The 15,095-nt window shown below is 27.3% G+C and overlaps 2 protein-coding genes across 3 annotated transcripts; one reads left to right on the top strand and one right to left on the bottom strand.

Annotated features, from left to right (window-relative positions):
• Positions 1 to 782: 782 nt before the first annotated feature.
• Positions 783 to 6,849, bottom strand: LOC112693194 (ATP-dependent RNA helicase DDX42). Its single transcript, XM_025568150.1, has 14 exons — positions 6,431 to 6,849; positions 6,224 to 6,368; positions 5,879 to 5,979; positions 5,701 to 5,803; positions 4,729 to 5,026; positions 4,530 to 4,669; positions 4,239 to 4,467; positions 3,903 to 4,171; positions 3,687 to 3,837; positions 2,637 to 2,729; positions 2,438 to 2,571; positions 1,366 to 1,473; positions 1,183 to 1,308; positions 783 to 1,108 (listed from the first exon to the last, which is right to left on the bottom strand). Exons 1-14 carry the CDS (start codon positions 6,634 to 6,636, stop codon positions 992 to 994), a joined length of 2,220 nt encoding a protein of 739 aa, XP_025423935.1. The 5' UTR covers positions 6,637 to 6,849; the 3' UTR covers positions 783 to 991.
• Positions 6,850 to 6,980: 131 nt separating this feature from the next.
• On the top strand, positions 6,981 to 12,553 carry LOC112693195 (ubiquitin-like modifier-activating enzyme ATG7). 2 transcript variants are annotated; one of them, XM_025568152.1, is made up of 15 exons: positions 6,981 to 7,101; positions 8,841 to 9,060; positions 9,122 to 9,320; positions 9,393 to 9,506; positions 9,566 to 9,804; positions 9,949 to 10,046; positions 10,124 to 10,241; positions 10,320 to 10,464; positions 10,523 to 10,681; positions 11,390 to 11,566; positions 11,650 to 11,781; positions 11,862 to 11,971; positions 12,034 to 12,166; positions 12,266 to 12,385; positions 12,446 to 12,553. In XM_025568152.1, exons 2-15 carry the CDS (start codon positions 8,864 to 8,866, stop codon positions 12,518 to 12,520), a joined length of 2,016 nt encoding a protein of 671 aa, XP_025423937.1. In that variant the 5' UTR covers positions 6,981 to 7,101; positions 8,841 to 8,863; the 3' UTR covers positions 12,521 to 12,553. The 2 variants fall into 2 exon arrangements, with proteins under 2 accessions (XP_025423937.1, XP_025423936.1); XM_025568151.1 differs by lacking the exon at positions 6,981 to 7,101 and adding an exon at positions 8,726 to 8,762.
• Positions 12,554 to 15,095: the final 2,542 nt, after the last annotated feature.

The raw sequence follows: 15,095 nt of genomic DNA on the forward strand, positions 1-15,095 counted from the left end.
GTGCACCTCCTATGAATAAATAAAACAAATTTTTTATTATTTAAATGAAAACAAATTATTCATGATCTAAAAATAAATATATGGTAATTGAAAAAACATTGTAAGTAATTTCCTTGTGTCTCACAGTTTGGGAACTGCTGATCTAGAAAATCCTCACATTTCCCACACTAAACAACTCTGTAAATAGGAGTTAATTTATTATGAAATTGATAATAAGTTTTCTATTAACAGTTCACACATAAGGATTGGAAAATTATGGTAAAAGAAGCTAAATGTATGAGTTAAATCATTACAGATTTAAAATAATATTTGAAACCAATTAAAATTCCTGTCAGCATTTTTCCTATTGATCAACCACTTCATTACAACAATTAAGAATTATAACTCTAGTAACAATGTTACTTATAAAATATTCTCTGGCAATTATACAGACATATCAATAAATAAATATTGTATAGTCACATTTACATTAAAATATATTTGTATCATTTCAATTCATACATGAAAATTAATACTAAATTGATTTGAAAGAATATAAACCGACAGTAATAATTTATTATTAAGAAGAATAAATGCTAATAAAATATTCAATGTAGTATCATGGAGCAATTTTAGTACAAATAAAAAAAAAATATATTCTTAAATAACTCAATAATATTTTTACTAATTAAGGAATTGACAAAATTTTTTTGAAATGTTTTTAATTGCATACATTTAGTCAATATTAATAAGTTAAAAGTATAACAGATCATTATTTTTTTAAATTTTTTTTTTATAGAATATATGTTTTATTATTATTGTCGTCTCTGATGGCAATTAAATATACAATTATTACAAGTAGTTGATGTTATGTCTTATAAGATACTAAATTTATAACAAAGTGAAAATTGCAACTAAAATTAAAAAGACAAATAACTAAAATTATTTAAGTCTTATTATTGATATAGATTAAAGATCAAAGCATGAAAAATATTTTTACTTATTAATAAATTCAGTTGTCCCATCGGTTTTTTTTGGCTTTTCGTTCTTTTAATGGACCCGTGTGTACTTTCACTGATTGGCCAGAGTCTACTGTTTGTTCCCATGTATGGTCTTCACTGGCTTTAAACTAAAATACACATAGCGTAAGTTTATATTAAAAAAATCAAAATCCTAGCAAATGATTGCTGCCTTGCAACTCACTTGATTTTGGTACTGCATTTTAAACGCTTCTTTCAATGCCATCAGTCTTCCTGAACCAGGACCAGCTTTTGGTGGAGCTGCTGCTGCTGCTGCTGCAGGTTTAGGACATTGATACGAACTTGATGCCTAAAATATACATAATTTATAGTTTTAATAGCCTCAGATAACTCAAATATTACTAACAGAATAGTTATTAGAACCAGATGGTTCTCGGTATCCCAGTCCGGCACCACCAGTATTCACCGATTTACCCTTGCCTCCCTTGAAACGACTTTTTCTGAACCAAGAACTCTGAAACAGTAACAAAACATGGCCTGATGATACACATTTAATTAAAGTATATGATAATAATAACAAATATATATATAGAGAGAAGAGATTGATAAAAGTGATAAAAATTATTCTTATACATTTGTAGCACTGTAAAATCAATATACTGTTAGTTTTGGAAAACGATTCTGAGCAAAAAAAAAACATGTAGATCAGTCTTTATATGTAAAAATAGTAGATATACATTACAATTTATTATATTATTAAAATTACTTAAGTATCTAATAATTTCATAAGCAAGTTGTTTTAACCAGCTTTTACAAAGAAAAAATTGCATATAAGTATAACTAGGATTGTGATGTAATGAATTACATTTAAGAAGAATCTTGTACTCAGTTGTAATTCAAGTGTTAATATTGAAAATTTTATGATTTTATAACTAGGAGAAAGTTACATATTTTCATAATTTTGATCAAGTTTTGTCAACATTTTAAAACTAAATATTTAAATAAAAAAAGTAAATATTGAATCTGTTGATTCAATATTTTCTATAGAAATAAGAAAATCATATCATAAACAGTGTATTACATTTTCAAGATATTTCGAACATCTAAAATTATTTTATCAACATTTTAAAATATTTACTATCATCAGGGAATAGTAGTATTTGCACTCTCTAAAAATTGCTTCATTCAAAAATAAAATTTTGTAATATAATAATAATATAGTAATATAATATTGGGATTGTTTTCCTTTTTTTTTAATTTGTAAGACAACATTTTGAAATGTAAAATTGTAAAAAAAAAAAAAAACGGGATATTGATGTCCCACTTGCTTGTAAGATGGGACACGGAACAAAAATTTAAAAAATTCAAAAAAACATAAAATACACGTCCTGCTAAGAATTGAAGCAGGACAAGTATATTAAAAATCGGGAATGTCCAGGCAAATTGAGACATATTTCAACCCAATAGAAATACTCTACCTGCAGAGCAAGATCCAAAAGTGGTTTGGGTACTTCTTGTCCAACACCTTCAAGACTTCTAACCAAATGACCAGCAAATTCATAGTCTTTTGGCGTGACTAAGGTAAATGCTGTTCCCTTTTCTCCCGCCCGACCTAATGATAGAATTTTAAATCAATAAATAATTCTGCTAGTGTTAGATAAAATTGACATGACTCACCCGTTCTTCCGATACGATGAGTATGTGTGTCGATATCTCTAGCTATATCGTAATTTATGACCGTTCTAATATGAGCTATATCTAGACCACGGGCTGTATATATAAAAAAAAAAACCAATTGAGATCATAGTTAATATGTATATATCACTAGGACTTGGATTTTGTAATATTTATATATTATCAAATAAATATAAAACAACATAGTAAACTGCAGATTTGTTAGATAATGAGAGAAATCTGATAGTCCATTTTAAATTTTAAGATCGTATTTGTTTATAATTTTATGTTAATATTTATTTTTACTTTTAACTTCTATCAAATATTTTAATTTCTACTACTGAAATAAATTTAAGATTATATTGTATAATAATAATACTCATCGTCGAGTATCTACGCAATACATGGATACATTGACACACTTTTTGTATTTTATACAAATAAGTAAAATTTACAGTTACCCTAACAACAATTTTGTTCTCATAGTAAATACATATATACTTGAAGTTTCCCCCCCCCCCATATTGATATTATTTGCTCATCCCTAATAATTACAATTATTGTATATTACCCAATTCGAAATATTGATATGATAATTACTTAATAATTTTACTAATACAATATATCTTCATTATTTTCATCATAAAAATGTTTAAAATTTTGATTTCCTGAATTTCCTAGAAATTACAAATTCTAAAATTGCATTTGAAATTATTTGTTATTTGTTTCAAACCGATAGGACAAAGGGGGGGGGGAACTTCACGTAAGTTAAATTTATATAAAGAACATAATATCAACCAAATCCGCTTTTATTAAAATGTGTACTCAAAATATATTATGATTTTATTATAAATGTATTATTACAACCAAATTGGTGTTAGAGATAAGGTACATTTTACTTGTTTGTATTTTTCACGAGTTTGACATCAGGGCTAACTTAAGAAAGATTGATGAGATCACAGTAAAGAGCCTATTTGAACAGCATGTAATGCTATAAGATCTGAGCCCTAATTATCACAATAATTATTACAGGTAATTGAAAATTATGCGTACCAGCAACATCAGTAGCCACCATTATGTTTACTTCTTGTTTTTTGAATTTTGTTATAACTTTGTTTCTTTCGGCTTGGTCCATGTCACCGTGTAACAGTAATACTTCATACTCTTTCATAGTCAATGTGCTGGCTAGCTGTTCAGCGTCTAACTATAAATTATTTAAAAATGTATTTTAATGTACATTTATGTAACAGGTCTAGAATTATAACTAACTTTTTTAGTAACAAACACAAGAATGGAACCTGTTGATGTAAACTGAACAATGTTATCCAACAGCCATTGGCATTTATCACTCTGTGGCATCACCAACATAATTTGAGTTACATCAGTGTTTGCTTCGCCAACATCTCCTTGAACAATTCTTATGGGATCAGTAAGTATGTCACGCGCTAATTTTTCAATTTTCTTTTTAAATGTAGCTGAAAACAACAATGTTTGGCGATCTGGTCTCACATGGTCACAAATGGAACGTACTTGAGGTTCTAGAAATTAAAAACATTTAATAAAATAATATTTTACCAATATTATCTATCTCAATAAAATATTTACCAAAACCCATATTGAACATTCTATCAGCTTCGTCCAGTACAAGAAATGTTACTCTGGTCAAGTTGGTTGCTGACATTTTAACTAAATCAATTACTCTACCCGGGGTACCCACAATTATTTCAGCACCTCCTTCAAGAGCCTTAGATTGTTCCCACTTTGAACCTCCACCATAACAACACACTACTCTTAAGTTATAGATTTTTCCAAATTTCTTTGCTTCCACATAAATCTAAATAATACATGAAACATATAAATAAAATAAAAATTATTTTAATCTGTTATCAAATGTACTTGTTGTGAAAGTTCTCTAGTAGGTGCCAGTATCAAACCAACTGGTCCGTCTCCTTCTTTTAATTCTGGTTGATCCATTATGTGAACCAACATAGGCCATATAAAAGCTAACGTTTTACCACTACCAGTTTTAGCAATACCTGTAAATATCATTCAGTGAGCCAATAACATACATCATTAATAAAAGGATTTTCATTACCTATAATGTCACGTCCAGCAAGTGCAGCAGGAACTGCTTGACTTTGAATAGGAGTCGGTTGTGTATAATCAGATTTTCGAATGGCTTTCATCAAGGAATCATCAAAATTAAAATGAGCAAATGATGTGACTGGATAAGGTAAATCAGCTCCATTTACTCGAAGACCCAAGGTTTTACGTAGTTGTATTACTTTATCAACAGATAGAGATGATATTTCACTGTGTGGAGTGTAAAAGTTTTTTACAAAACTCTTATATTTTATCAAAGAATGATCAATGGGAGGCAATGGATCAATTTCCTAAAAAATACAAAAGTAATACTCGTAAAAAAAATTGAACGATTTAGATGAAAATCTAATTTACCGAATGCATATATATAAATTTATATGTACCTATTTCAATGAGGTATAAATCAAAGGAATTTCCAGATAAAATAAAAATTCAATAGGTTATTTCAGGAATTTAGTAGTTTAAAGAATAAAGTTAATAACCTAAATTATTAAAAAATATATATAAATAATGAATTTATCAGGATTGCAAATAAAGATCTAATACTCACAAAATACTATACATAAATTAAAAACATGCATATTTAATTATTATATGAAGTTGTAAGCAACCTAAATTATGAGCTATCGTCAAATATAACTTATTAAATCAATTGAAAAGTCCTTCATTAATATAAGAGATACAATTTTGATATAAATTAAAAAGTTGTTTTAAGCAAACGACTTGAATAATTAAATACACATTACCTTTTGATCAATTTTCCATTTCAATCTTATATAATATTTAAAATAAAATTATTTATCTCATCCAAAATTTTTTGAAAATAGACAGTATTTGTTATAAAAACAAATTATCTGTGTACTAATATGATGTAAATTAATAAATTAGAATAGAAAGTGGGATTCAGTAAAATAAATTTGTTTTTAAGTTGAAGTAACTGTATAACTAGTTTTAGAATACCAATTTTTTTCTTTGGTGGAGCTATAGGATTTCCATCTTCATCATAATCAATTTCAATGTCCGAGGTTTCATCAACAAGACCAGCATTTGGATTTTCTTCCATATACCTATATATAGTTTACATAAAATTATGTTACATTAACATTATAAAATGATTACACATTAAAAGATATTTTACACACCTATAGTATGATTCTTCTACATCTTCTTCTTCAATATCTTGTCTAATTCCCTTTTCTTCTTCTTTCTTTTCTTTTTTTCCATATGTCTTTTCTTTCTTTACCTAAAAATATGAATTCTAATAAAAGCAAATTGTTGATAGACGTATAAAAATTGTTCCGATAATCTATCAACATTTGTGCACATAGAATCTAAACAAAGACAATAATATATTAAAACTATTCTATTTTCACATAAATTGAGCACTTATTTGTATAGGTTTATAAACATTGAAAAAAATTGGACCAATGGATGTGAATCTTAAGAGAATACCTCTGTAAGGCTTATAACTTATACTATATACATACTTCTTTTTCCAGGCCTTCCATGAAAGCATCTAATGGATCTTCGGACGAATCGGAATCACACTCAGATTTCTTGTTAGTGGGACTATCAGGCGCAGGAATGTATTCAAGTTGAGAATGTTGTTGTTCGTCTTCATCTTCAAAGTACCTGAACGAACGAATAAAACAAAAAGATTTAAAAATAAGTCTGTTATCTGGCAAAGCACTTACTCTTCTTCAGTTTTCGCTCGTTTCTTGGGTACACCCCATGTAGTGGTGATGGCCGAGTGATTGATCGCGTTCAGAGTAGAGTATCCCTGCTTGCTGAATCCGCTATTAGCCGGCGGTGGTATGGCCACCGATCGCGACGAGGATGACGACCGTCCACTGGAGTTGAACGAAAACGATATCTTGTCGTTCGTCCTGTTGTTGTGCATTCTCAAGCTGGTGGTGATGCTAGTAGTGGCGGTGCTGATGATAATCTTGTCGTGGGATCAGTTGACCATGACTGGGAGTTCACAGACGGTATGCGGAACGGAATGGATGTCGTCTTACTTTGAATTCGCGAAAAATTAGTCACTGGTCGCATTTGTCGTCTGCCTAAGCAGTATCGATGTTCGCCGGGAGCTGTCTGTACGCTTGTTATCACCACACGCCGTTGCCGTATGTAGACTGTGCAGAATTTATTCTTTATCTCGATGGGAGAAGCGAAAGGAACCAGCGATAACGCAGCAAGACCAGTATGATAACGTGAGTCCGTCTTTTTTTTTAAACATTAATGTTATTGTTAATTTTCATGTTTCATCTTATATTGAATGCCGAGGAGAAGATGCGTGTCATGAAATTATACGAAAGTTGTGAAAAATATTGACTTGACAGAAATTACTGATTTGTCTCGTAAAGTAAGTTTACCATAATGCTTTTTGTATTTTATTCACCACTACATGAATATACTAAGTGAGGCAATATTAATACTCGAAACAAATTCCGTAACTTCTGTTGACTTGCACAACGTAATGCTAGGTCTATAAGATAAAACTGAGAATCGCCTGAATGATTCATTTAATGATTCAAAAGTCGTGAAAAGTATTTCATCACTTCAATCAAATGAGCCAGCAATGTTCAAAAAAGAAGCTTATGAAGTGTACAAAAAGACTTTTGATTATTTAAGAAAATATTGTGATTTTAACGATTCTATTTTCAAGATGTTTTTGAACTTTAATTTAAAAAATAAAATAATTAAGTGTAATAAAGCAATAAAATCTATGAACCTATTAGATTTAAATAATATTGAAGAAGACCGACTTTATGACGAAATAAAAAATGTACAAAGAGTGTGGGCTGAGCTTTCAAAAATGAACTTATCTTCAGATTTAATGTGGGTATTGCTGTTAAAAAAATATAATTTCACTAAACTCCCGAAAATTGTTAGAAAAATATTTTCATACCTATAAGTAATGCTTTTGTAGAACGTGTATTTTCTTTGATGGAAAATTTGTGGTCTGAAGAAAGAAATTGTTTATCAGTGGAAATGGTGAAATCAGAACTATGTGTCAAATTAAATTATAATATGAACTGTCAAAAATGTTTGCAATTTTTGAAAAATCCTGAACAAGAAAAATTATTGAAATGTGCAACAATAAATGTTAAATACGATTTTAAACTTAAATAAATATATTTTGTACTTTTTAATATCCAATAAAATATATGATTAAATTAACATTTTTTTTTTCAAATTGCATTACCTTTTATTATTATATTTTAATTTTTATCAGCTATACGCATAAGTATATTTAGTATAATTTGATTTATTTATTTTTTTCTGTTTTCGCTTATCAGCATTACTCATCTCCGGTTCTGCCATCTTTCTAAGGTGTCAATACTATGTACGTATCTATTATATGTATATTAATTATCCATTTATGTCTAGATCAGTGATCAGCAACCTTTTTGTAGCCTTGAGTCACATTCACAAATTAAAGAGTTCACGGGTTGCCGACCACTGGTCTAGAATAGCGATTTTCAATAATTTGGCCACGAATCCCTATAATGTCACCTAGAATTTTAACGAAATTGTAGTATGATAACATAAAAAAGTAATGATAACTTAATATAATTAATATGATTAATATAACATTTTATTCTTATTACTTTTATCAATTGTAATTCTTAATTATCATAATCATGATGATATTTATAAAAAAAACCTTACTAATTATTTTATGTATTGGTGACCTTAAAAAGATTGTGTGCGACCACCAGTTTGAGAATGCTGGCTTAGATAATTAATTGTTAACATTTGAGATAATTTGTTTTTATCGTATAATGTTTTATATTTCCTTGACATAACTCTATAAGCAAATGATACATAATTATATGCACTGTTATTGTTATTATCGTTCATATTGAATGTTTTTTTATTATATGTTGTTAATATTTGTTTCTTATATTTTTTTAGATGTATAATTATATTGTTCAACAAATAATATGAAATAATGTAAATAAAGTTAGTTTAATAAAAAAAACATTGTTACAACCTTTTTTAAAATGTCTACATCATCAGGTATATATTTTGTACTACTATTAAAGTAATTATTATTATAATTACAGTTAAAATTGAATATTAATAATACATTTACAGAAACAGCAAATATCATTGAAAATATGGACAATCTGGTGGGAGATGGAACTCTATTACGATTTCAGCCATTTTCATCTTGTTTAGATCCTAATTTTTGGTTCAAAGTTTGTCAACTGAAATTGGATGTGGACAAATTAGAAGAAGTACATAGATCATTAATAGGATATTATGATTCAAAAAGTTCCCCATTTGTATCATTGGACTGTTCATCTTTTAACCAGTATGTATTTTTAATTATAATTTTAAAACCATAAATATATTTTACAATTTTAATGTTATAGGGAAGTTAATTATGAAACATCTTCTAAATATATTGCTCATGGTCATTGTTTGAACAAGAATACTATAGACTCATTTAAAAATTGTGATAAAAATGAGTTGTTAAAAGAGTTTGGTGAACGTATGTTAAATGATTTCCGTTCGGGTAAAGCAATAGAAGACCCATCTATAATTCCAGTTTTTGATATACTTATGTATTCAGTAAGTTGCTCTTACATTATTTTTATAATTCATGTTATTTTTTTTGTGTTATAAAAGTTATTTGTGTTCTAGGATTTGAAAAAGTTTATTTTTTACTATTGGTTTGCTTTTCCATCATTAGCTAATCCAAAGTATTATCTGACTGATACACCTACTATTCTTAAAAATACTTTTTCTGCAGCTCAAGTAAATTAAATTTTATTTCATTTTATTTCTATTTTATTATTATTATCATTTTATTTTAGTTTGATTTATTGGTTTCTGGTTTCCAAAATTTAAACATTAACCAAAGAGGATTCTTTGGTGTTGTATCCACAGATGATGGAAACCTTAAAGTTATGACTTTAAAACAATACATAGATGTACTTCAAAATAATGTAGAAAATGATTTTACTAATTATTTAGTGTTTGCTGATCCATCAGATTTATTAAATAATCCTGGGTGGCCATTACGAAATCTTCTTTACTTGATTTTATTACATTGGTAAGTTTGTAAATATAATATTAAAATTTTATTTTTAATAAAATTTACTTGTAATGATGTAAAATGGCAGAATTCAAGATGCCATTAGTTTTTGATGTAAAATATTTATGGAATTATTGTATTAATAATAAATTTTTCTTATAGTCCTTCTATTAGAAATTCAGTATTAAGAGTAATAGCTCTACGAGGTTCTCCTACTAGTAAATTTTCAACAAGCATGTTGTTTAATATTAAATTATCTTGTAAGTTTTATTATTAATATATTAATATCATAAGGTAAAAATAATTCTTACTGAGTTTACATTTGTTTATTATTTAGCCAACATTGAAATGGGTTTTCAACCAGATGATATTGCATTTGTGGGCTGGGAGAAAAATTCTAAAGGAATTTTTTGTCCTAAATATGTAGATCTCAGTAAAACCATGGATTCTAAAAAGTTTGTATTATTTTTTAAAGTACTCTTGCAACATTCTTAAAAACTATTTGTATATTTATCATTAACAATATTTTTTAGACAAGCAAGGGAATCAGTAGATCTTAATCTTAAGTTAATGAAATGGCGTATTGCACCTGATTTAAACCTGGATGTTATTGCTCAATCAAAATGTCTCATTATTGGTGCTGGTACACTTGGTTGTTGTATTGCTAGAAATCTAATGGTTTGATGATAATAAATTGTTTTGCAAATTTATATCAGTTTAACTATTGATTTTTCAGTCATGGGGTGTACGCAACATAACATTTATTGATAGCGGTAAAGTATCATATTCAAATCCAGTGAGACAGTCATTATATAAACATGCACATTGTATAAATGCAAATACTTATAAAGCTACAGCTGCTGCTGAAGCGCTACGTGAAATATATCCAGAAATTGTATGTATAAATAATTATTAATAATACAAGTTCTATATATTATGCACACATACATTTTTTTGTTTAAGCCTCACATTATTGTGTTTAGCAGTAATTTGTAACTATTTAGTTTTTATTTACATAACTTAACTATCTAATCTATATATTGTCACCAATTTAAAATTTCACCATCAACCATAACAATCATAACATGAAATTTATATAAGAAATGATACCTAAATAATAAAAATAATATGAATAATGTTATTTTTTTCGTTTTTTAATGTATTAACAAATTATAACTATTTTTATATGTACATTTTTTTAGCTTAAGAAATATAAAAATTTGATTATTCTCATTTATATTTGGTATCGTTAAAATATTTTGAAAGCTTTTATTTTTGCATACATATCTTTTATTTTATTTTTATTAACATTTTAAATAATTTAACGTTGTAAGTTTCATATTATGTAGATTGATGATGTTTGAAATCTAAATTAAGATAATTTTTGATAAGTTCTACATAATAATTTTTTAACTACATTTTTTAAATGAAATATAATATTTATAATATTCCTATATTAATATTTTAATTCATTTTTAAAATTCTTTTGATTTAATGTTTAAATTATATTGTATCTTATAAATCATTAGCATTATGATATTAAATTAATTTAAAAAAATTATTATTTCTTTTAAAAATGTACCATTTATGTGATTTTTTATAGAATAGTAAGGGTGTGGTTATGAGTATTCCTATGCCAGGTCATGCAGCAAACATTGATGATCATGAAAACATAAATTTATTATCCGAGTTAATAGAGAATCATGATGTCATATTTTTAGTAACAGATTCTCGAGAAAGTCGTTGGTTACCTACAATGTTATCTACATTACATAATAAGGTTATTATTATTTTTAAATTGTTTCAGCTTATTATTGGAACATAATATTTTAATGAACTAATTTATGTATATACATTTTCTAGCTAGCCATAACTGCAGCATTAGGATTTGACTCATATTTAGTACTTAGACATGGAGTTGTAGTACAAGATGTTTCTACCAATGAAAAAAAACTGGGCTGTTACTTTTGTAATGATGTCACAGCACCAGGAAATGTAGGTTTTAATAAATAATAAAATATTTATTTATTTGCTTACTCTTATTTAATTTTAATTTTAACATTATTTTTATAAAGTCACTTGTAGATAGGACATTGGACCAACAGTGTACAGTCACCAGACCTGGTGTTTCTTCCATAGCAGGAGCTTTGGCGGTTGAGTTATTTGTGTCATGTATTCAATTAAAGTATGTTTATAATGCTAGTTATATCCAATAAATTATTGTTAATACATAATATATTTATTTAGATATAATGCACCTGCAAATGCCACAAGTTGCTTAGGAGTTATTCCTCATTCTATAAGAGGATTTCTTTGTGATTTTCAGCAGATAATGCCATGTACTCCAAGTTTTTTTCAGTGCATTGCGTGTTCATTAAAAGTGATTTTTAAAATTTGATTTTTGTTTTATACTTTCTTAGTTTATATTTCTTTTGATATTAATTGTTATTATTATTATTATTTTTTATTTATTTATTAGGTAGTGAATGATTTTTTAAACAACAGAGAAGAGTTTTTATTGAATGTTTTTAGAAATCCCAATTATTTAGAAGACTTAACTGGTCTAACAGATCTTAAGAATAAATTTGAAAATATCCAAGTAAATCCTTTTTGAACATAAATTGTATACATTGAGTATTTAATGTTAATCCATTTTTAGATTTTAGAATTAAATGATTCTGATGTTGAAGATTCTGAAACTTATAACGACCAGACTGTAACTGCCATTGATTAATTAAATTAAATTAATTATTTTTTAGACTTATAATTTTGTTACATTGTTTTTCATTGTGGTTATTTTCTTATAGTTTATATTTTTATATTAAATAATTTACTAATACTTAAATAGATACCTAAATTTTAACATATTTAATTATTGTCAGTTATGATATTATGTTTATTTATTATAAAACATACAGAGATGAAACTTATTTTTTTAATTTAACTGTTGAATATATAAAAACAAAAATCAGTAAATTTTGGCAAAACATCAGAAAATTATATATTTAACTTTTGAGTAATATAGTATTAAATTCTTTTTTAGTAATTTTAAATTAGTTCATATTTGAATGAAATCCATATAATATGACTTTTTATTTTATTGTCTGAATATGCTAAAATAGTAATTAAATAAAGTTAATTGGTAGCCAATCCCACATGAGTATCACTTTGATAAATGTATGTGCCTCTTTCATTTCTACTAAGTGCCACTTAGAGATCTATGTAATTATTATTTTAACCAATGCTTTAATCAGACAGAGATTGAAATAAAAGGTTAAAATTAAAGTATCTGACTACTTAAAAGTTAACAACTAAACATTGCAATATTTTTCCTGTTAAGGACATATCATAATATACAACAGTAAACTGTGAATAACTAAATAAGTGTATAAACGTTTTATTACTTTATGATTGTCATTAATGGATTAATATTTATTTTATTTTCGCATAATCTGAGTTTTTTTTTTTTATCAAATAGGTACTTAGCTCATATTTAAATATTTATCAAAATAATGAACTCTTTGTATATACATATACCTTTTACTAGGTATTTTTGTCAGTAGGTATAATTGTTATCTGATGTACTCAAGAACAAAGAGTTAACACAAATACATCTTCTTTTCTTCCAACTATTTGAGGTGGGCCACCCTTGTTCTAAACCTCCACTCTTCCTCTTCCTCTTTTCTCATTAACATTAATTTTCTAACCACTCTTGCTGCTTTTGTTTCCTCTCACCTCATAACATGCCCAAACAGTTGCCGTTTATTTTCTCTCATCTTGTCCATTATGGATGTTATACTAATATTACCTCTCACATATCCGTTTTTTATTTTATCTTCTCTTGCCATTTCACTCATCCATCTAAGCATTCTCATTTCTATAATACTCATATTCTGTTTTATTCTCTTATAAACCGTCTAATACACTGAACTAATAACCTGAATATTTAAAGTTCTCGACTTCACCTATCACATCACTTAATGTCATTTGGTCTTCTCATACCCACAACTTCTTGGTATCTTTCTTTAAAACCATACTCTATATACTTTATTTTATTTCTATTAATTCTCAATCTCTTTCCTTCAAGGGCTAACTTCCACTCATCCAACCTATTAACTTCCAGATTTTCTTCTACTAAAACTATATTATCAGGAAACATCATACACCATGATACCTCGCCCTTATGTATTTCGTGACTTCATCCATTATCATAGAGAACAAATAAAAGCCAACCTCTAATGCACATCAATCCTTACGTTAAAATTTTTTATTACTCCTCACAAACTCTTTTACATTAGTTCTTGAGCTTTCATACATATCCTGAATTAAATGTTTTTGGGACCTTCTTACTCATTAATGTCCACTTTACAACTTCTCTTGTCACTCTTTCATATGCCTTTTCTAAATCTATAAACACCATGCATAATTTTTTCTTTTTTTCACTAAACTTTTCTACTAGTTGTCTAATACAAAATAATGGCTCCATTGTCTATTTTCTTGGCATAAAACTAAACTGATTTTCTGATATTGATGTTTCACTTCTTATTCTCTCCTCTATAATCTTTCACCAAATCATCATACTATGACTCATCAGCTTTATTCCTATATAGCTCCTACATACCTGTATGTCTCATTTGCCTTTAAATATTGGTATAATTAAACTCTTTCTCCAACCTTCTAGCATTTTTTCCTCTACTAACTCCTTATTAAAAAGATGTTTAAGCCATCCAATGTTTACATCTCCTAAGATTTTCCACGCCTCTACGAGCACTTCATCTGGTTCTACCACTTTTTTTCTTTTTCATCAACCTTCACTTCCTTCTCACTAACTAAACCAATCAATCCTTCATTCTATGAAATATGCTCTAAAGCTTCTCTTGGTTACTCCTCGTTCAGTAATCTCTCAAAATATTCTATCCATCTCTTTTTTTTTATCTTCATCATTTTTTATACACCAAACATTTTGAAAGTCGCTGAATCGTTTTTCTCTAATCTTATCCAGTCTATTCATTTATTTTTCTTCTTTCTGTGTTCCTAGCCTCTCATATAATTCATTATACCTGTTAAGCTTTGTTTACCGCAATTTTCACTATTTTATATACATTTTTATACATTATTCAATCCTTTCTTTTTCTTCTTTTCTGTGATAGATTAAATTGCTTTTTCTTATTCGTTACTACTCTTTGAATCTCTTCATCCCACCTTCACGTTTCCTTGTTTTTTGGCAGTTATCACAAATAAATATTTTTGTAAATTTAATTTTGAGACTAAAAAGTCCAATATTTACTGTTGAAAAATAAAATACTTTT

The sequence above is a fragment of the Sipha flava genome, unplaced genomic scaffold (genome assembly GCF_003268045.1).
Source record: "Sipha flava isolate LNK unplaced genomic scaffold, YSA_version1 81_pilon_pilon, whole genome shotgun sequence".
NCBI classification, from domain to species: Eukaryota; Metazoa; Arthropoda; class Insecta; order Hemiptera; family Aphididae; genus Sipha; species Sipha flava.